Source organism: Culex quinquefasciatus, chromosome 1, assembly GCF_015732765.1.
Source record: "Culex quinquefasciatus strain JHB chromosome 1, VPISU_Cqui_1.0_pri_paternal, whole genome shotgun sequence".
NCBI lineage: Eukaryota > Metazoa > Arthropoda > Insecta > Diptera > Culicidae > Culex > Culex quinquefasciatus.
In genome coordinates, this window is record NC_051861.1 from 69,842,156 (window position 1) to 69,864,739 (window position 22,584).

Here is a 22,584-nt window from a genome sequence, read left to right on the forward strand (position 1 = left end):
GCTTAGATTATAGTAATGATAATTTATAGGACAGATAAAGAATTATTCAAAAAAATAAATCCGCAATAAAATCAAAAAAGATTAGGTGAATGATAAATAGACTTGATATTACTAGTACATTAAGGAAAAGTATATTTTTAAGGAAAAAAAAACAAAACAATGTTTGTTACAGCAGTATCAATTGATAAAAAAGAGTGGAAAAGCTTTGATAGATAAGAGAATCAAATGTTAGCAAAATAAAAATCAAATGTTGGATATTAAATAGAAGAATCAGTGAAGAATTGGGAATCAGAAGAGCACAATTAAAATAGGAGATAGGTGGTAGCTGAGAATGAAGAGAAGAGAAACCCCGTTGTGCGATGTTTCAGGTACATCCACAGCAGTTGACTCAACATACTGCGAATCAAAACAATACCGTCTACAATCACTAATTACTTCCCTTTCCCACATTGTCGCGCCCCTTTCTTTTAGCCGTCTCGACTCTGACCCGCGGTGGTCAAAGGTTTACGATCCGTTTCCACAGGCCACCAGCTAGGTCATCATGAAAACCAAGCCAACGTGGAGGTAAGAAAATAAGACACTCGCAAGGAACCAGAGCTATACTGTTCTGAAGATAATTCGGATGATCTAACAGAACTACGGATGTAGTAAGTTACGCTCCTTCCAGGATGATCCTTACGTGGACGTCAACCGAAGAGCACGCAACAAGGTCAGTGCCATTGCATGCTCTTAGGTATCAATCCTTGGCCTGCCAGATGCATTTTGAATTTTCGGTAATTCGGTAATTTCGGAATACACCCTTCCGGCAGCAGCTGAAGATTCATGCAGTCCCACGTCGCATGTTCGGGTGTAGACCTACGGAAGACCTTGCCGCGAGGATAGGTGAGTAAGACTATACGAGCCACCTACGGCATAATTCCTCGGGCTCCCCAGGTCAACCATAAGCTACCCCAGGTTCTCCGTGCAGGACACATTGGGGGTAGAAAGCGGATAGAATAAGCAAAAGATCAAAGCAGGCCACGAGGCATACTTTTAAAGTGGTTTGTATCTGCAAAGGAATTTGTATTAACAAAAGGATCAAACATAAAAAGGCGATACTAATTAATACTTCCCTGCGACCTTGGAGGTCTCTCGGTTGGACATATAGCCGTGGACACCATGCTTGGTAGCAATCCTCGTCAGTCGGTGTGGTATTGATCACAGCTGGTGTTTATTGTCCTCAACGTCTGTTGTATCCTGCGGCTGCGTAGCAAGTCAGACGCTCGCTCATTCAGTTTGAAACGAAAAGAACAAAAGAGAACACAAGAAAACATTAGATTCTGATAGTTAGTTTCAACTCAACTGTAAAGTGTAATATCATATAAAATATAAATAATTATAATAATATTTTCACTTCATGATTCTTTATAGACACTTTATTTATTTGCTTTCACTATCACTTTCACTATTTCTTCGGGTCGTCTAATTTTCGTCGTGTTCCCGTAGTTGGAAATTTCCGCATAACTAATCACTGCTGGTTATTAGTGTCATGTCGAACATGTTACAAGCTAACACAACAGTGACACAGAAACAGAACTTCACAAGCACGGGAATTTGCACACGACCTCCCAGTGAATTAATACCGAGCTCTAACTATTTTCATACTACCTAAAATGTCCAAAGCAGCTCAGTAAAACTCACTGGGAGCGTTCCACAATTTAGCCCCATCCGGGGGGAGCTTATCCCTTAGTACCCTCGTGTTTGTTTCCTTTCAACCGTAGTCTAGGTAGTCCAACAATGTTCAGCACAAGTTTGAATCGAAAGCAATTGCTTGAACAGCTGAACGGATCAAACTGTTGCTTCCCTTGCTGAAATAACTATTCTCCTGTTACTAAGGAAACAAAAGGATAAAACATCATGATTTGATGTTCTAACAGGTACGTTCAACTAGCCAGCTGCGAGACCCATCAGCCCGGCCGGGAACCAGTCCATATCTGTCGAGTACAGCATATGGTGTGGTTCACAAAATATCAAATACAGTGAACTCAACACTAAGGCTATACATATGAACTGGCGGGATGGAAGCACGTGGACACCTCCCCCCAAGGTCAGTGCCATTGCATGCTCTTAGGTATCAATCCTTGGCCTGCCAGATGCATTTTGAATTTTGAAATTAAATCGAATTTTGCCCAAGTTAAAGCCTTTTTACGATTTTTGAACCTTCAAACTTTGTGTCCCGATTTGCCCCACTTCCCGTTGACCTAGAGTACTCATATTTTGACCAGATGCTAGTTTCATATGTACAAACAACCCCTGAAAATGTCAGGTAGATTGGTGAGGTCCAAACGACGTCCCATACAAAGGGGTATGCCGATGCCCTGTTCGTGGACTCGCTCTTAATGGTTTCAATAAATTTTCTGTAATATGAAATTTTGTGATTTTCTACATGTATGTAACCCCTTAAGAGTGTCTACATTACCCTTTCCAACCATTTAAATTTTCAGGAAGAGAGAAAAGCCAACGGACGATTTATAGCACTGTGCGTGGCCGTGTTCATCATATTTCTGATGCTGTACCACGCATGGATAAGACGAACTGCATATGCAAATCACATACAAATTATTGTACCAGTTTTTATAATGCTTTCATATACGGCGTGGGTGCTTTATTCCGCCAAACGTCACAAACGAAAAATGATATTGGTGAGTCTTACTTACTAGTATTGGGGAAGGCATTAAGGAGTAACCCAATATGTAACATTTTGTTTTTTTCAGCTGCAAAACGCAACATCGCTGAATTCGGTCGAATGCGGTCGGGATTCCTTTGAGTTGAACAGCCGAGGGGAAGCATCCACCACAAATCGCGGCAAATCGTCTGTACGATGCACCCACGTAAACGAACTAGCCTCGCTCGCGAAAACACGCAGGAAGCTACCACGCCAACAGTCGACGCTGACGCCCGAATGCGTAAAGGAGTTTACGCACAAACGACGACTATCACTGGATCCCGCTGTGACCAAAGTCGAGTTGGACAAAGTTCTTCATCCCAGCCACCAAAAGAAAGCGAAAAGCTCAAAAGAGAAAACTGCAAAAATCAAGGGCTGAAATGATCCAACTTTTTCAACATTCAATGGAATGTGATAAGGCGCCAACAAAAAAAAAAAATGAAAACAATCGAATTAATCGAGTATTTAATTTTATAGAAGAGTTTCTGCTGCACATTTTAATCACTCTTTTGTCGGCGAGAATAAAACACATTTCAAACTACTGATATTTTTCTGGAAGCGTTGTTCTTACTCCGGGGGGTTGGGCATCCGGAACGTGTCTTCCTCTCTGTACCTTTTTTTGTCGATAAAATTGAGCAGAATCTCGGTCGTCACCGGATAACGAATACTGTGGCAAACGCCTGAAAACCATAAAGTCAATGAGTCAATCTGAAAAAAAATCAATTTCTACAAACAACGCCTAACTTTTTGCCGTGTTGAAGCTATTCGGAAAGGACTTGTCCGTCCGCTCGCGCATAAACACCCACGCATTGTTCTCGTATTTACATTCGATGATTTTGTTGTCCAACTCCTTCAACTCTCTAGTTAATTTAATCTTATCGAAGGGTGCCTCAAGTCCACCCACAAACAGCAAACCAATCTTTTGCGCAAAACTCTGAAAAATAACAAATGTGTAAGAGGAATCGCAAATTTTCCCGAACTCGCTTCGTACCCCATTCCGCTTTCCTCGGCGATTTTGAGTCTGAAATCGACAGAATTAAGCGTGGAAGGTTTCCACTTTAGCACGTCCGGACAGGTTCCGGCCACGTACGGTTCCCTGGCCGGTTGGAAGATCAGTCCATCCGGGTCGTGCGACAGCGTTTTGGCGAATTTTGGTCCCAAAAGTGCCTGGGCCTGTGTCACGTCCCAGAACGCTTTGATTCTTATGCTGAATGGTTGGCGAGCCTGGTCGATCAGACCGCGCTTCATAGCTTCTGTGCGAGGGCCTGGAAGAATTAGGGTGGGTTTGTTAAATTAAGGTAGTTCCAATCAGACTGTTCCCATCCCACCTATAATACGTCTCTCGATGTACATTGTACGGTCGGGATCGAATGGTTTTTGATATGTCCTCGTTTTCGTAGCGAATAATGTCGTACGCCAAATAACGAGGCTTCTTTTCTCCGTTCACCTTATCGATTACCATTTCCTTTAAACAGAGAAAATTCAACATATTAACGAGTCAATTAAATCCACAATGTCTTACCCCGTCCAGCAGCGTGTTCGTTAGGTGGTTATGAAGGTTGGAATAGTGAGGAAAGCTTATTCCCGTGACGGCAAAACACGAATTATCACGATCGAAGAAGTATACTTCGCCCTTCTTCACGATCAGCATCATGTACCGAGTGCCGTCCGCTTTCCACGAAACCTTGTACGGCTTCACATGGAGCAAGTTCAAGTTAGTGTTGTCCATCGAAACCGGCTGACTGCCGGGGAAACCCGTCGAGCTCCAACCGCACATGCTCTGAACCATCTGCTGCAGCTGGCCCAACCGTGGCTGGTCGCTGACGTGCGTCACCCCGGGAACACCGTCCATAAACTTGGCGTTCCGGTTTACAAACTCCTTCTTGTGCTTCTTACGTTTGCTTGCGCCACCGGTCGACTCCTCGGAGTCTTCTCCGAGGGTACGCTTACTTCCGGAAAATTCGCCATTTTCATCCGCCTGCTGGCCTGCTCTATCGTCCGACTCATCTACCGGAACATTGCTGGCCGAACCGTGCCCGTTGTTGGGGGTATCATCGTATTCTGTTAAAAGAAACCTAAACTTAGCAAAAGAATGAATTTTCATACATCCAAACATTTTAAATAAGTGGAGAAAAGCAACTTTTTCAGTTTTTTACCTGTGGAGGGCACAATAGTCGTCCAATCTTTATCAATTCTCAGATGTTCATTAAATTTAAGTGCATCTCCAGCGCTGGTGGCAAACATCGAAGCAAATCAAATTTGCACCCGACGTCAAACCCACCGCGGTACCTGTCGCAATTCGCAATTCGCAATTTTCAGTGTAAGAACGGGCCTTGACCGATCTTATGCACTAGGTTCCCGACGAACACGCATTGCCCTTACACCTACATCTCACCCTTGCTCTGAGTCAGTACGAGCAACACGCTAGAACACGCTTTGAGTGTTCGTGCCAGGCATGCGCACCTTCATTTCCGGTTACGCATTTGAACTCGGCCGGGGGTGGTATATAAGGCTTTCTAGGCCCAGTGAAAAAAATATAATTTAACTCAAAAATGACGAACTCCTCGTCACAGTGTCCTGATGCAAACAATGATCGAGCTGTAGCTGTCACAGCCCTGCGAATTATGTTGTCTGACATATCGGGCAGCCAGTCAAAAAAACCAGCTAGAAGTCGCCTGACAAAAAAATTTTTGCTAGAAAGATATAGGAAACCTGATGCAAACAAACGTCCAGCTGTCATGTAAATATACTTTCAATGTGTTGGTAAATTTGTGACTAGAAAGCCTTATTGCGTAGGGTTCGATGTAAGTATAAGCGCCTAACCATTTACAGTGTGCCTTTCAACATTTATTTAAGCGAAAAATGTATTATTTATAGTTTGAATTCAAAATCTAACTTTCCTATTGTTAACGTGAAGACTTCCATCATTGCCATGATTTTGCGTTCAAAGATATAAATTTTGCGTAACTACCAATATTTTGACAAAAATCCTCCTACAAGTTGTTCAGAATAGTGCCCTACACATGCTGATTCTTTTGGTAACGATTATCCCATTCCTTGTGAAGTTATGGACATCATCATTAATCAATGATTGCCAACTAGGACGTCAATGATTGTAACACAAAATTATATAAATTTTTAAACGCATTTGATTTAGATCGAAAACTCTTTCAGTGGCTTGAAGATCTCAACACCCGGCACATGCTGATTTCTTTTTATACTGAAATTCGTTAAATTGAATTTAATACAGAATATTTTATTGTGATGATCAATTTTCTTCGAAAATGACCAACGGCTTCACGTTAAGTCGCTATTTCTCTTGCTATTTCTTTTGTCGCGGTTTTTGTTACAATATTTTGGTCCTAAGCATTTTATAAAAGTTTTTCAAAAGTACCTTCATACAATAGTAATATTTAATGCAGTATATCTATCGGTTGAAATGGCGAGGAGTTATGATTTTTCGAAAAAAGTGGTTTTTGCGAAAATCGACGAAAATGGCCATTTTTCAGACCACCCTAACACGGCACTGGTCCCCCTAATTGCCAAACAAAAAAATACGGGTCTAATTATTTCGACCAGGGAACCCCCAGAAAATTTTTGAGCCCGATCCGAACACTTTTGTTTTTTTCCCATGCTGGTTTCGTAGGGAATTGCTGTAGGTATATATCTTGATTTTAAGAATTAAACACAAAGATAACTTTCAAAAATGTGATTATCTGACATATTTTAATTTTGGTTTGTTTTTGACGATTGCAATTAATTACCTCGATATATATTTTTTAAACATTCAAATTTCAATTGTCATTGCAATTTTTTTAAGTTTAATTTCCTCAATAATACAATATAAAAAAATCAATGAGACACGATAAAATGTATTCAAACGAAATTTGGATTCAAATATCTCTTACAAAAAAACTTTGTTGTAAAACATCATTCAAATATTTTGAAAAAAATATTTTAAAATGATTTTAAACACAGAAAATTTTAAAGTGTGAAAAATCTATTACATCATTTTCAATTCGTTATTCCTCGAAATGCAAGTTAAATAGACAGATATATTTTTGCTCCCTAATTGCTTGACTCATTTTCAGACATTTAAAAAAAATAAAATATTTGCAGCGATCAGTACGAATAATTTGCTTTTTTAAGCTTTTTCTAAAAAACTTTATCACAGAAAAGTTGTTCTAGAAAAATACATTAGTTTTTGCTTAGTCATTTATCTAAAAAAAATAATTGAAAATAGAAAAAAAAACTCCTACTTGAAGTATACACAGTTATAACTGAAAAAATAAATAAATTTAGTTTCATTTTGTACATTTTTGGACAACAATCCAAGTTTTATTCATAAATTTCACAATTTTACGAAATGGATAATTTTGTTTTCTTGCACCATTTTTCAGTTAAAAAAAATATCACTATAGAAATTATAACAATTAAATTCAAACATGAAGGATGTTGTTATAGAGCAATTCCAGCTCAAATCGGGAATTTTTCTGGTACTTTTGTACCCGACCCTCTCCGATTTCAATGAAACTTTGTAGACATGTTATCCTAGACCTATATAAGCCATTTTTGTGTATATCGAGCCAATAGTACTCGAAAATAACATTTGAGAAGGGCGCAAGGTATTTAAATATTTTTGTATTTTGCAATTTGAAAATTACTGTTTCTTGAAGCCGTTGCGTTGTATCAAAAAGTGGTCAAAGACAAACTTGTAGGAAATTGGACGAGCTTTCTGAAAAAAAAATATACACACAAACAAAATTACACGCCACTTATATGAGATTTTTTGATTTTTAAGTCTAAAACTTAAATTTAAAGGTGATGTCACGATTTTTTTTCGTTCAAAATTTTTGAGGAAATAGCCTAAGATGTTACCAAAAGACTAACGAAAAATGCAGGATGGTATGTCTCTCGGTTTTATCCCATATTCCCTAATCCCACTTTCCCGAATCCCATATCCCCGAAAATCATTTCCCCGAAAATTCCACATTCCCGAAAATCATTTTCCCGAAAGTGCCATTTCCCCGAAAATCATTTTCCCGAAATTTCCACATCCCCGAAAATCATTTTCCCGAAAATTCCGTATCCCCGAATGTCATTTACCTGATTGGCCATTTTACCGAACTGTCGTTTTCCCGAATTTGCATATACCCGAATGGTTATTTCCCCGAAAGTTCCATTTTCCCGAATGATATTAACTTAGATATAAACTAAATTGGTTTTTAGGGATATTTTTACAAAAGTATGACCTTAATATTGAATTCTCCTACGTATGTTTTTAAATATGAAAAAAAAAACAAATGACCGTAGAATGCCATTCATAAACCACGCGGAAAGCGAGGTTTTGAGATCATCCATGTTCAATAAAAAAGATTTTTTTTGTATGGACAATTTTCAGCAAAGCACAATTTTCCAAAACGGTATCCACGTGGTAAGGATTGCACAGCACCGATATCTTTAAGCGACGACTCGAAACGCAGGAATCAGTTTGTTCTAGATTTTGTTGAACTATTTAGTGAAATCTAAATAGTTGATTATTGAATTACAAAATGCATTATTTTAAATATTTCATCACCGCCATTTTGGGTTTAAAATTACTAAATCACTTTAAAGTAGTTTAGGGGTTATAACCCGAAGTGAACTTTCGACAAGGCCTATGGATATCCGAGTCTGGACTGTATTTCGATTTTCAACTAAATGCAAAAAAAAGCGAAATGATCAATGTATCAAATCGACGCTGTCGTGCTATCTTGTCGTTAGTCGATTTTTTACGTTCCGAGAAAAATGCTTGTTTGACCTTGAATAAACGAAAAATAGAGCACGCTATGTAAACAATAACAATCTCGTTTCATTTTGTTGACCATTCTGTGCATTGTCCTGAAATTTGTTTGAATTTAGTTGCTGAGGTCCCCCCCTCCCCCTATTTTCGTAAAATTTCGTAACATACACTGACACCCCCTCTCCCCCCCCCCCTTAACTGCGTTACGTAATAAAAGAACGCTCCCATATGTACTCTGCTCAAGATGTTCTCCTTCTCTACATCATTTGTCATATTCCGAGTTTTTGTTGGATTCGGCGGAGACAACTCTTTTTGAAAGGCAGTTGGAGTAACTAAATCTCAGAATCCGGAATTCGGATCCTTTAAGTCCACAGACTTAGAAAATATTCAAAACTCAAGTGGAGCTGGAATAAAACGCTCGTAAAAATCTCGGAATTTTTTGAACGTTCAATTGTGGACATGATACTTCATTGATCGCCACGCGGTTCTGGACAACGGGCATACCCGCCTGACCGGGTTCGGGGAAGTAGCGTTCGGGGAAATGGCCGTTCGGGGATATGGTCATTCGGGAAAATGATTTTCGGGGATGTTGAAAATTAGGGGAAGTGGCCATTCGGGAAAATGGTTTTTAGGGGAAGTCGCCATTCGGGGATGTGGCCATTCGGGGAAATGGATTGTTCGGGGAAATGATTTTCGGGTAAATGACATTTCGGGAAAGTGTCTTTTCGGAGATGTGGCATTCGGGGAAATGTCTTTTCGGGAATGTGGGATTCGGGGAAATGTCATAGATTCATGTCTCTCCTAAAACAATACAAAAATCATTTACTAAAACAGTTTTTTTGAAAAGTGGTCTTAACGTCGAAATTTTCAGTACCGGTAGTGGGAATCGATTCCCCGGACAATTTTACATAAAAGTCTCCATATTGCCCATTGTCCTATGTACAATCCTTTGGAAGATACAGTGGTTTTAAAAATAAAAATGTTGAAAAAATGTTTTTTTTTTGTGGTTTTTGGCAATTTATATTTGACAGACTTGGTTTTTCAGTCTCGTGAATATTTTTAACGGAAAGCTCGTCCAATTTTCCATAAGTTTGCCTGTGACAGCTTTTTGATTTGACTCGTTTAGATATTTACGTAATCTAATTTACTATCCAGGTTTCTACCACACTGAAAAAAATATTATATTTTCAGTTATTAGCAATGTAATTAAGCTTATATCTGTAAGCCCTTGCATCCAATTGAAATGCTGTCAAAGACAAACTTATGGGAAATTGGGCGAGCTTTCCGGTAAAAATATTCACGAGACTGAAAAACCAAGTCTGTCATATAGAAATTGTTAAAAACCACAAAAAAAAACATTTATTCAACATTTTTATTTTCAAAACCGCTGTATCTTCCCAAGGATTGGACATAGGACAATGGGCAATATGGAGACTATCATGTAAAATTGTCCGGGGAATCGATTCCTACTACCGGTTTTTGAAAATTTCGACGTTTAGACCACTTTTCAAAAAAAAAAACAGTTTTAGTAAATGATTTTTGTATTGTTTTAGGAGAGACATACCATCCTGCATTTTTCGTCAGTCTTTTGGTAACATCTTAGGCTATTTCCTCAAAAATTTTGAACGAAAAAAATCGTGACATCACCTTTAAATTTAAGTTTTAGACTTAAAAATCAAAAAATCTCATATAAGTGGCGTGTAATTTTGTTTGTGTGTATATTTTTTTTCAGAAAGCTCGTCCAATTTCCTACAAGTTTGTCTTTGACCACTTTTTGATACGACGCAACGGCTTCAAGAAACAGTAATTTTCAAATTGCAAAATACAAAAATATTTAAATACCTTGCGCCCTTCTCAAATGTTATTTTCGAGTACTATTGGCTCGATATACACAAAAATGGCTTATATAGGTCTAGGATAACATGTCTACAAAGTTTCATTGAAATCGGAGAGGGTCGGGTACAAAAGTACCAGAAAAATCCTGATTTGAGCTGGAATTGCTCTATAATATGTTGAAATTTTATCTCAAGCTTACTTTTTTTTAATTCAGACAATAAATTTATTTATTTAATATTTCATGAACAGCCTTAAGGGCCGGTCATAGAACTATTTTGAAAAGCCGTCGCGGGCCGGATGAAATGGCTTCACGGGCCGGACGTTTGGATGGCCTGCTTTAATCATTCTATAAATTGAGTAAGGGCTCGAACCTCACTTGCTTAAGAAAAAGGTGAAGATTCAAAACAATGGACAGTGAAGGAAATATACTATGTAAAAGGCTATTTGAAATTTTAACATTTTCCATTTTTTCTAAACAGATTTTGTGAAATTGGCGAAAAAAAATCCTTTTTTCAAAAAAATGCCCAGGGAACATGGTAAACGATTTTTTCACGACGTTTCGCGTACGCACACTAGCGCACCATTTGATTTTGCTGGCAGACAAAATTTAACCTCACTTTATTTTCGTGTACGTACACGCAATACATACGTACGTAGATTGGCTCTATGACAAATTAGCACGCAATGGCGCTAAAGACGCTAACGTAGATAGACCGGCCGCGCACCGATGGGACAACCGCTGTTTAACCGCAAACAGAAGTTTTAAAGTTGATGTTTTCAGCGGTGGTGTTATAAATTCTGTAACATTTTAAATACAGTCCAGACTCGATAATCCGAAGTTTCGATTCTCCGAAGTTCCTAAGGTTTGTATGGGACTTCGGATAATCGATTGCCTTTTTAGATCAAAAAATGCATTTTTGACGTAGACTTTCGTCTTTGTCGAAGGTACTGGGGTGTCATTCCAAAAAAACTGCGTCATCCGTCAAACGCTTATATCTTCCTTCCCTCTAATCGAATCGACACGATTTATGTTCCATTCGATTCGAAAATTATTCAGCAATTTGTTATAAAACTTTCATTGTTGGCAAAATAGTTTAACTATTGAAACAATTGAATGTTTTAAAATGTTTTCAAAATGCACAGATTTTGCAAGCAAAATGAGCGCTTCCCACTCACGGACGGGAATGTCAAGTACCTATTTTGAGGGGAAAATCATCCGAGCAACGCGACCAAGTGTCGGTCGCGAAAAAGGAGGGGAAGTAGCGGGCCGAAAGGCTATATAAGAACGCGCGCCAGAGCCCATTCTATCATTCACGTCTCAGACGTCGGACCGGCAGCAGCAGCAGCAGCAGGAAAGCTCAGCTCAGAGCAGCAGCAACAGGAGAGAGGGACCAGAACTGGAAAAGAAGCGCGCATCGCCTTCTCGTCGTCACCGTCAGCCAGTTGCCTCTCGATGGCCGGACCGTTTGGATCTTTCGTGGTTGCCGTGGTTCGGAGTTGCCTCACTCCCCGTCCCTCGTCCCACCCGGGACGAGGCATCAACAAGATGAGGCGCGCGGCTGCTGCCTTCCGCCGAAAAGCCTCTCGTGGGTCAAGCCGTGGTTGTGAAACAACAACTAGCTCGTCGCATTCGCGGCGAGCGCTTCTGAAAGAATTACGTCGTGTTCAATTCCAAACTGTTGAAAGAGTTGCCGTCATCCCTCGTTCCACCCGAGACGAGGCAGCGAGCTAATTTCAATTTAAATTTCAGGAACAAATTTTGGTCATCGGGGGCGACGGAATCCACAGCTTTCTGAGGCTGCTCTCGCCCTCAACTTCTCTTCCCCCCCCATTCGACTCGCTAAAATTCCTTCGTCTCTTTCTTTCCTCTCTTTGGCGTTCAAATGGGTGTTCCGTCCAAATAAAAAACTGCGCCAGATTTCAGACCATCACTCACGTCTCAGACGTCGGACCGGCAGCAGCAGCAGGAAAGCTCAGCCCAGAACAGCAGCAGCAGGAGAGAGAGGAACCAGAACTGCAAAAGAAGCGCGCATCGCCTTCTCGTCGTCACCGTCAGCCAGTTGCCTCTCGATGGCCGGACTGTTTGGATCTTTCGTGGTAGGGGGTGAGAACTTCCCAACTCTTCGGAGTTGCCTCACTCCCCGTCTCTCGTCCCAAATGCCTTTCAGGAACTAGTGTTGGTCTTCGGGGGTGACGGATTGCACAGCTTTCTGAAACCCTCTCTCTCCACCACATTATGCTACCAAACTTTCATTCGGTTCGCGAAAAAATCGTTTTCGTTTTTCTCTCCTCCATTCGATGTTTCCATTGTTTAAATCTGGAGTTTTTTTTTAAAAGGTCCAATAAACCAAATTTTCAATTTTTACTTTTTGGGTGATTTTAGAACCGCCTTGAGTCAGGGGTATTCAAAAACACCCAAAAAGCATAAAAATGGTTTATAGGACCTTTTCAAAAAGAAAACTCCAGAAATAAGGCTTTCTAGTCAAAGATTTACCAACACATTCAAAGTGTGGTTACATGGCAGTTGAGTTGACTGGAGTGTTTAAGTTCTGTTTTGTCGGGGGGTCCATCTCCCATTTACGATCTTATTCCGTTAATGTATTTCAAGTATCTAGCTAATTCTTCAAAATTAAGGAAAACTCTATGTCCACATCTCAAAACTTTACGTAGTCTACGCCATTCCGGTTATGTCTGTGACATAACTACTTTGACTTTTTTAATATTTCAGGACTGCCATTTTGGCCGCCATCTTTGATTTGAAAATTCACAATCATTTTAGAGTACACTGAAAGAAACCAAAATAGCAAATTCATGTGTTTTTCCACGTGAACCGCTCCAAAAATCAACACGATAAATTCACATGCTTTTCCTGTGACCAAAACATGCTTTGCATGTCAAATCCATGTGAAAATCATTTGAAACCAGCTGATCGCTAGAGCAAAACCCTTCACGCTTTTTTCATATGGTGTTCACGTGAGATTAAAATGGATTGCACTTCGATTTGCCCCATTTGACTTATCCCTTGACTTCGAAGTGAAAACCACGTGAGATTCAAAAGTTTTGGGTTTTGAATGCGTTTGGGGAAAACTCTTCATCATTAGTAAGATGGCCACAGACGATGGTGGTTGAAAATTTTCTATTCGGTTTAAAATGCCGTTTTTTAGAAGAGATTTTGTGTTTAATAAAGATTTCTCGGATTAGTTTTCAAACGGACTTAAGAGCCATTGGTAAACACAGCTCTTTTTGCATCGGTATTCGACCTACTTACGATAAACCAATTTCAAAAATACTTGAGATTGTTCATCTACACGTCCTTCAAGTGCCAAAACTAACAATCAATGAAATTTTGTTTCAATTTGGAGAAAAAATAAAATAATTGTCGGAGGGCACGGTGGCGCTTACGGCTTTTTGAAAACTCACCCGAGATTTGTTCTTAAATTAAAAATAAGCTCATATTTTTTCGGTAAGTATTATATAAAATAATCAAATATTTAGGTTTATTAAATAATTATATTGCATCGATTTTTATTTCCAGAAAATAATGTTCCAGCCATGAAGCCGGCTACATAATCCGCTCCTGATTCGGTGATCCGGACTGTGGTCTTTATTCGACAACAGCCACTGGATCCCGGCCCAAAACCGGCGAGGGGTACATCCCAAGGGCCACCATCAAGTGCTTTTAGACCCAGTGCAGACACGGAATTGCAACTACACCTCCCGACGCAGTGGCCGTTTAGAATTGTGTGATAAAAATCATGTGTATTGAATGAGTTTTAAAAATGTGTTACATTTGTACAATAAATAATATTTATTATCGAAACTGTGTTGAAAGTAAATTCAAACATAAAGAAAATGCAACTCAATTTTTAACGCAAATGTATATCACTGGAAAACCATTTGAATGGCACTACAAAATCGTAGCATTTTCATAAGCTCAACATTGCAAATTCATGTGAGCTTTCACGTCAAACTAACGTGATTTGCACTTGGATTAACAAAAGTTGCCCGATGAAATTTATCAAGTGCATTCCACATGAAGCTTACATGCCAAGCCGTATGGGGCAGATTCATGTGGAAAACATGTTATATTACTATGAGCCTTTCTTTCAGTGTAGTTTATGGGACATACTTGAGCTCAACAATCAAAAATTGGACAACGAAAAGGTGCAGGTGGTTATGTTACACATGACCAGTATGACAAAGAACTTTGCAAGATGATTTTTGAAATTTTCAATTAGAATGTTCAGTCCAAATTTCCCCCTTATAATTACCATCCTATCGAACTAGGGGGAGGGAAATTGCAAGTGGAGCTGAAATAGAAATCGAAGTGAAATCAATTGACTTTCCTTCACCACTCGAAAGTTACCAAGATGCAGTATCAAAAACCATAAAGTTTGATACCCATATTGGCCCAACTCTTACGGTCCGGCAAATGTCTTCCCTCCGGAACATCCGCGGGGCCTCCGGCCACTCCAGTCCAGGTGGTGGCCAATGATCGACTCCGCGACTGGCATGTCTTTGCTGGTCCTTGTCTCCAAGCCATCTGCTCCCGGACCTCCAGGCCGTCTGCTACCGGGCCACCAGGCCATCTTCTTCTGATGTGTTCTCGTCGACGTCCAGCAATAGAATGAATTTTCGGGACCGACTGAGCCTCGTTTTGTTGCCTCGTCGACGATCCGAAAATTATGAGGTGGAGTGGGGGTGATTTTAGATACATCAATCTCACGTCTCTCGATTGACTGATTGGGAAACGTTTGTTCATCCAACCAGCGTGCACCAAAAAGAGGGGAAATTGCCGAGAGGGGAATTCGTCACGTAACGTTTTCGCTTCGCGAAAATTTTGGATTGACACCACGTATAGAAACCTTAGGACAAAGTTCTTTGTCAAAAAAAAAAATCGTGATTCGATTCTGCAGTGATTTTTTTCCGAGGCCTTCGGATAATCGAGTCTGGACTGTAGTGGATGAATCTTTTCGCACTCTTCTGCAAAGTTGTTCCCTGAAACACGGACTATGAGCTCATAAAGTTTTTCATAAATGCAAAAATCGTTAAGGGGCTCAAAACACGCAAAACCCAAAACGCACCGATTTTACGGGTTAAATCCCATTTAAAACTGTCGCAACCAATCAAGCTCATATTTGGTTTTCTGGCTCAGTACTCCTAGGGGAGCATGCCCTGAAATGTCCACAAAATTGAACCATTTTGTTACATCCTAATAAAAAGGTTACAGAACATTATTGGTGGGACCTCTACTAGCTATGATAAAGTACGGTAAAATACGGAGTAATTTGAATACAATTGCAATGTTTAATGTTGTTGATGTAGAAAAATATGGCGTTTACCATGAAAACAGACCATTTTTAGTAAATCGCAAATCGTGAGTTCTAAAAGATTTTTCGTTGTATTGAAAACATTGTTTCTGAGGCAAAACCCCATCGAAATCTGGGCGGGCCTGTAGTTTTCAGTGAAGAACGTTTTTCGAGGTCAACGCATTCAATGTGGCAGTGCGTGGCCGAATGGTTACGCTGTCCGCTTTGTAAGTGGATGATTCTGGGTTTGATTCCCATCTGCTGCAACCTTCCATCGGATGAGGAAGTAAAATGTCGGTCCAGGCCTTGGTTGTTAGGCCGTTAAGTCATTCCAGGTGTAGGAGTTGTCTCCATGCCATAAGTACAAACAACACACCAAACCAAGCCTACTCCGGTGGAATCGCTGGCGGCGGTTGGACTCGCAATCCAAAGGTCGTCAGTTCAAACACTGGGGTGGAAGGTTCCTTGGAGTAAAAGAGGTTTGGGTGCTCTCCCCATTCAAGCCTTCGGACTCCTAGGTTCGAGCAGAAACTTGCAATAGAGACCACAAAAGGCCCTGGGTCGTTAATGTGGATGGTTTGATTTTTTGATTTGCATTCAATGACAAACTTTTAAATGATGTTCCCTTACCAAAGCACCAGTCCGGCAGCGGAGGCGCCGGGGGCGCGTCCTCTTCGTCCTCGTACCGTCGGAACAGTTCCCGGATATAGTCCTCTTTGTAAATTCCCGGCGGCCGCGATTTAGCAAACGCAGCCAGCGCGGCTTCCACTGCAAAGTCATTCTTTTCAACCAGGTAGCAAACAATCAGAAATCCGGTCCGGTTGAATCCGTGGGTGCAATGTACGCCAACAATGTCCATCGGATGGTCCCTGTTAAACTCCTCCACTATCTCTATGAAGGCGTTCGTTTGCTCCCGGGTGGGTGTTTCTCCGTGCCCGCGACACTGCAGTTTAACGTACTGGGCGCCGTTGTCCTCAACGTCTGACCGGTCGTAGAACCGATTAGTGTTGGTCAGGTCGATCCACAGGCCAATTTTTACCTACAAACAGAACATCGTTAGCTTCTTCGACGCAATGCTGACCGGAAGCTCGCCTACTTTGTAGGTCTTCATCACTTGGAACAGCATTTCCGGCGAGAAACAGCACTCAATTGGCATCTGCGAGTCAAAATCATCCTTGAGCGGTGTCTTAAACGCCAGAAACTTGTCCCCGATTAGCGTTTCGGACTTCCGAGGGCAGTGCAGCCAACGGTTCGGAATGGGACCAGGTCCGCGAGACATGTCGGCATCCGTGAGGTCTTGTCCTTTTCCAATCGGATCCAATTGCCTGCAGTAAATTTGTGTCCAATTAGACTAAAACGGTCAGTGGCCGGGTTTTTTTCAAGCATACCTATAATACGGCGGAAATGTTCCAATATTTCGAAGCGTCCTCACGAAGGTAAAATATGGAAATTTAACTGATCAATGGCAGAAAATTGTGTACGTAAATAAATTCTTTGATCAGCTAAGTTCAGGTTTGTTAAACGTCAATCTTACAAAACCAGTGTTGTCAGTTAATTAGATTGAACATGCAAGAATCTGCAAGCTCTGTTCAATGGCAGCGATATGCAGATAATTTCGAAAATCAAGACTAAAACCATCAAATAGGTATCGATAAATTAAAAGTGAGAGGTGTATGCAACATGGAGTTAAATTTTCTATGTAGTTGCTGTGAAGATTACCATAGAGTCTACGTGCGAATTGCCATAGAATCTACGTGCGTATGTATTGCGTGTACGTACACGAAAATAAAGTGAGGTTAAATTTTGTCAGGCAGCAAAACCAACTGGTGCGCTAGTGTGCGTACGCGAAACGTCATAAAGCTCTATGGCACTTTGACAAGTTTAACTCCATGTTGTGCGCACACACTCTCACTTTTAATTTCTCGATTCTATGCTTCGAGTAAATCCATGTTCATCCAAATCCAAACAAAACTTAAATATGAAAAGACATCTTACACTTTTCCCGCACTTTTTTATTCAGTAAAAGTAGAAAATAAAGTCGTGCAATATAAAATTATCGACATGCAACACTTTTCTTTCTATGCACGTGGTGGACTCACATGGAGAAGTTGAATAGCAATGCCGATGAAGTAATCTAATCTGAAGACGTATCCGGTCTTTTGAGCGATTTGTACCTTCTGGGCTTCACTGAAGGAATTTATTTTGTGTTTTGTTTTGTGAAAGTTTTTCTTGAAGTTTTTAATATAAAAAGTTTATTTGCGTGTTGGTGTTTGCAAACGCCCAGCCGGAGCAGCAAAGGCCTCAAATTTCCGCATTGGACCTTTTACGCTCTCTACCGCCGGCCATCACCGGAAATCTGCTTCACATTCCGGATTGTGGTAGAACTATCAGCTTAAGGGTCGGCGATGGTGACCTTGACCTCTACACCGGGCTGTAGATGTTGATCGAGGTTATCTGCTTGACGATCTCGGACGGCGAGTGCAGATCGATGATACGCTTGTGCAGGCGCATCTGGAAGCGATCCCAAGTTTTGGAACCATCAACGCAAGGCGGATCGTAATACGCAGGATCTTGGTCGGCATGCGAACCGGGCCCTTAACGCGCAGCTTCTGCTTCTTGGCGCCGCTGATCAGGTCAGCGCACACCTTCTCCAGGCTGCGGACATTGCGCAAGGTCAACGTGACGCGGTTCCGGTGAAGGGTCGCGGCCTTTTCGATGTCCTTTCTAGTGGCGGCCATTTTGCACGATTTTCATGGATTTTCACTTGTCCTGGTCGAGATAATCGAACGGGAACTTTGATGGCAGTAAACGAAAATGATAGTCGTGCGGTTAAGCGGCAACGTGGCCGTTTTTGTGTTTCCGCCCTCGGGTTAGCTTCGGCTGGTGCCGCCGTAGATGATGGTGTTGTTGCTGGTGAAGGTGGCAGTTTTGGGACATGAGCTGTGTAGACTTTAGTGCAGTTGGACAACCGTCACTTGCTAAATCTAACGCAGCTAATGGTAGTGGGAAGTGGGTTGTTGTGGTCACACACACTTCACTTAGTGATCTGTGGAGAAGGAGTTGATCAGTTTTAACAATGAAGTTGGACCTTTTTCTATAACTCACCAGGTACAGCATCATTTGGTGCTTGTCGATGGACGTGAGTCCAACGAAGATGTTTCCGTCGACCAACATGATAACGTTATCCGCGGGTGATTCTGGCCTTCATCCGGTAGTCGTTTAGATGGCAATATTATTGATTTTTGTATCCACGGTCGGTCGGTCTCCGATGCCATCGTCGGGTGCAGCCCACTTTTCGTTCTGTTGATGGTGTTTCCGTTCATCAGTTGTTTGCCGTAGATCACGATACTCGAATTCAACCCGTTTAGCTTAAGCAGAGACTGATCAACGACGGTTTTAGAATCTCCCACGACCGTTTCTGGCACTGCCGGAATTATCACCGAGTCCGGAGGTTTTTTGCAGAACACTCCCATCGCTAGTAGAGTACAGCGTGTTCGCCGTCAGCTGCTGTAGGTTCTACACCGGGATGGTCAACCCGTTCGAAGTCAGCCCACCCGGTTAGCTTCGGCATGTTGTCACTTTGATGGTTGTGTCCTGGTGGTATTGTTACAAGGGGGAAATACAATCTTGCTGCTGCTGCTGCTGGTGGGCGGGTTGTTGCAGGAGGAGTTTGACTGCGAGGATGCTTAGCTCAACGGTGGAGTTTGAGACCGGGAGCCGTTACGTTGTCATCAGCAGCTGGACGGTGATGTCACACAATTGCCCGACCTGTGAAGATGATAATCGGCTTTAACGATGGCAGGCAGAGAAAATGAAGCAGCGTACGATTCATTCTACTTACTTTAGGTTCAGTTGAGAAGTTTGCATAGTGGATCTGGTGGTCAGAGTCGTCGTCACTGTTCCACGGCTGGACGTTCCGTTACACAAATTCAACCCGTTCAGCTTCCTACCGACAGGTTCCCGGTCGACACACCATCGCTGCAACTCTGGACAGAGAGGTTTGACGATCTGATGTTTGCCGAAGCAGATTCGGTGGAAGAAACTTTGCATCTTCCGTGCTCTTCCGGGACCTTCGCTGCTTTCTCCTTCTTTATCTATCCATACCGGCCGTGTGGAAGAGTTCCGACTATTGCAATACCAAACCCTTGGTGGACCTTTTTTTCACGAAAGCTTAAATTTAATCGGAATTTTGTGGCAAATAGTTGTATTGCGCGTATTGAGAAAATATCAGTTTTGGTGATTTTCTTGTAGGGGTCTCAAAGATACGAGCGCAAGCGTTTTTTCAATTGATCGCAGCAATCGTTCAGATTTTTACTTTTTATTGCTGTCAGTTCAGCTCAACTTTTATGCTCAATTTTGTTCGTGTTGATAGCGATCATCTCAGTTCGTAAGCGTTTTATAATGAAAATCAAATTTACTATTTAATAAGTAACTTCTTTTTTCTATTGCAGGGATTATGTTAGATTTAAATTTGAATTTGATTATCTAGCCTAAGGCCTCTTCGCAACAATGGGAGCCCCTAATGTAACACAGTTAGGGGAGGGTAGGGGTCGAAGACTTTGTTAGGCTTTGGAAATCGGATGTGGCCACTAAGAAACATGGGAACCGGTCCAGGAGACGAAATTATACAAACTCTCCATTCAAATTTAAGAAGTTTTATGCGTCGCATGACCAGTTTACGCTGTTTCCTAAATACGGTTCTTGATGTGGCCAACGAAGATCTTGGAAGCTGTTTTAATGTTCCATTCTTGCGGCATTTTAAATTATTATTGGTTAAAAAAAATGAATTAGATTTCGTATGAATGAAAAAATAAAAAAAAATAAACAAAAAAGTCAACAAAATAACTCGTACTTCGGTACGTGCGGTGGGATTTTTTTTTATCATATTCTGTTTCTGTTTCTGATTATAAAACGAAGCTTTTGATGGTTTGCATAGAACCATGTTTCTGCGAATTTTTGGGTCCATTTTCCCCATCGTATTGCGCCTCTGAGCGCCATAAAAAAACGACTTCACGAGGCTTCAAGGAGGGTCCCGTTAGGGCATGAGTATTCCTGGGTAGCCGGTTCACCAACGAGGGGGATGCCTGCCCGACGGAGCCAACAACGCTCGCTGTGCCTCCATCCGACCTGGTACGAAGACCACCAGTCGGCCTCGAAGGTCTCATAATCCGGCACCGGTACGTAGGCCACCAACTAAGCCGGCCGCGAAGGTCGCAGAACCGCAGATTCCGTCTCCAAAACCAAAATCAGTCAACTGCAGCTAAAACCAACAAGCAATCGAAAGCCAGCACCATAAGTTCCAACTATTTTTTTCAGATTGACAATCAACATGATTTTATAATTTTCGTCTTGGCCTACTTTTTTGCCTTCTCTACAGGTTTTCACATTGCGACGATATCTTTCTGCGGCGATTAATTAGAGCGCAAGATTCTAATTTTTCTCGAAATTATTAATAAAAAACATAAATTTTCTACCACGACGAACTGCTCGACCAATGTGACAGCGAGAACTGTCAGCTGTACTTGACAGTTCTCGTTGTCAAATAATTCGAGCAGTTTGGCAAGAGAAGGCAACAAAAAAGGACAGAAAAGGCGAGTTAAGACTGTCTGCAGCGCGAAGTTTTATAATTGTTTCAAATTGCGAGCAGTTTTAAATTTTTAGACTGTCTGCAGCGCGAAGTTTTATAATTGTTTCAAATTGCGAGCAGTTTTAATTTTTTAGAACTGGCGGAAATGAAACTAGAACACGGTGCTCGCAACGCGCTGATCTGAATGTTGTTTCAAAAAATGCTTTTAATTGTGTGCGTATGATTATCAACACAGCATCATAGTGTGTGTGTAAGAATACGTGGATATCTCTATATATCTGATTTTTTTTGAAACTGAGTTCTATTCCAGTTCCAAATCGTCTCACGTTTGAAACAAACTCGTCGAGCAGTTTTATTCCTGTTTCAAAATACTGCTCGAAAAATAAAACTGCAACTCCGCGTTGCGGGTGGTCTGTTTCAGTTCTATTTGAAAAATGAAACAGCTAGAACAAAGTAGAGCCGCGTTGCAACCAGTCTTAGAACTGACGGAAATGAAACTAGAACACGGTGCTCGCAACGCGCTGATCTAAATGTTGTTTCAAAAAAATGCTTTTAATTGTGTGCGTATGATAATCAACACAGCATCATAGTGTGTGTCAAAATACTGCTCGAAAAATAAAACTGCAACTCCGCGTTGTGGGTGGTCTGTTTCAGTTCTATTTGAAAAATGAAACAGCTAGAACAAAGTAGAGCCGCGTTGCAACCAGTCTAAGGCGCGTTAGCGGTCTCACGTGAACACCATGCGAAAAATGAGTGAATGTTTGTTTGCCACACTGAAAAAAACCAACATAGTAAAATTAAATGCTTTTTCACGTGAGCCACTCCAAAAACCAACACAATAGATTCACATGCTTTTCCTTTGACCCTCACTTGCTTTGCACATCAAATGAATGTGGAAATTATTTAGAATCAGCTGATCGTCGACCAAAATTCCTTCACTCTTTTTTCGCATGCAGTTCACGTGAAGGTCAAATTAATTTCACTTTGATTTGCCCCAATCGACTTGTCCTTTGGTTTTGAAGTGTAAGTCACGTGAGATTCAAATGAATTTCATTTTGATTTGCTCCAATTGACTTGTTCTTTGATTTCCAAGTGAAATTCACGTTACTTTCAAATGATATCGATGACGAAAATTAATCCTAAAGCAAGATGGCAATTTTCATAAAGTCCGAGCTAGAGCTCGCGTTCCTAATTAGGATTTCTTCCCGAAAAAGTGGATTTGTTTTTTTTTTCGCTGGATTATTTTATAAAATATGGTAAGTAATTACTAATGAATTCTGTACAATATTTAATACTTAGCAGAAAATTTCTAATAATTCTACAGGTAATCACGGATAGGATAACTTCCGGCGAAACCTAGGGATTC

General features: G+C 41.0%; 2 protein-coding genes, 1 long non-coding RNA gene and 1 pseudogene across 5 annotated transcripts; 1 reads left to right on the top strand and 3 right to left on the bottom strand.

Moving 5' to 3' along the window:
- The first annotated feature begins 1,283 nt into the window (after positions 1-1,283).
- Positions 1,284-3,143, top strand: LOC119765619. 2 transcript variants are annotated; one of them, XM_038249887.1, is made up of 3 exons: positions 1,284-2,086; positions 2,484-2,681; positions 2,754-3,143. In XM_038249887.1, the coding sequence occupies exons 1-3, from the start codon at positions 2,045-2,047 to the stop codon at positions 3,081-3,083; spliced, it is 570 nt and encodes a 189-aa protein (XP_038105815.1). In that variant the 5' UTR covers positions 1,284-2,044; the 3' UTR covers positions 3,084-3,143. The 2 variants fall into 2 exon arrangements, with proteins under 2 accessions (XP_038105815.1, XP_038105816.1); XM_038249888.1 differs by having other exon boundaries at positions 1,290-1,350.
- LOC6052605 (mRNA-capping enzyme) lies at positions 3,144-17,180 on the bottom strand. The gene is given in 9 exon segments (XM_038249890.1): positions 3,144-3,384; positions 3,449-3,637; positions 3,694-3,969; positions 4,033-4,079; positions 4,081-4,169; positions 4,227-4,765; positions 16,262-16,670; positions 16,728-16,956; positions 17,020-17,180. Coding segments are annotated over 8 exon segments (1,845 nt in total). The 5' UTR covers positions 16,911-16,956; positions 17,020-17,180; the 3' UTR covers positions 3,144-3,271.
- An 828-nt stretch (positions 17,181-18,008) lies between these two features.
- On the bottom strand, positions 18,009-18,439 carry LOC6052606 (annotated as a pseudogene).
- Positions 18,440-19,249: 810 nt separating this feature from the next.
- LOC119765282 lies at positions 19,250-21,097 on the bottom strand. 2 transcript variants are annotated; one of them, XR_005276615.1, is made up of 3 exons: positions 20,990-21,097; positions 19,473-19,785; positions 19,250-19,399 (listed from the first exon to the last, which is right to left on the bottom strand). It is a non-coding gene; the product is annotated as an uncharacterized LOC119765282 (long non-coding RNA). The 2 variants fall into 2 exon arrangements; XR_005276614.1 differs by having other exon boundaries at positions 19,473-19,801.
- Positions 21,098-22,584: the final 1,487 nt, after the last annotated feature.

Coding starts and splice junctions, on each gene's coding strand:
- LOC119765619 (XM_038249887.1), top strand. CDS start 2,045: ATGAACTGGCGGGATGGAAGCACGTGGACACCTCCCCCCAAG. Junction 2,087..2,483: donor CGTGGACACCTCCCCCCAAG/GTCAGTGCCATT, acceptor TTAAATTTTCAG/GAAGAGAGAAAAGCCAACGG. Junction 2,682..2,753: donor ACAAACGAAAAATGATATTG/GTGAGTCTTACT, acceptor TGTTTTTTTCAG/CTGCAAAACGCAACATCGCT.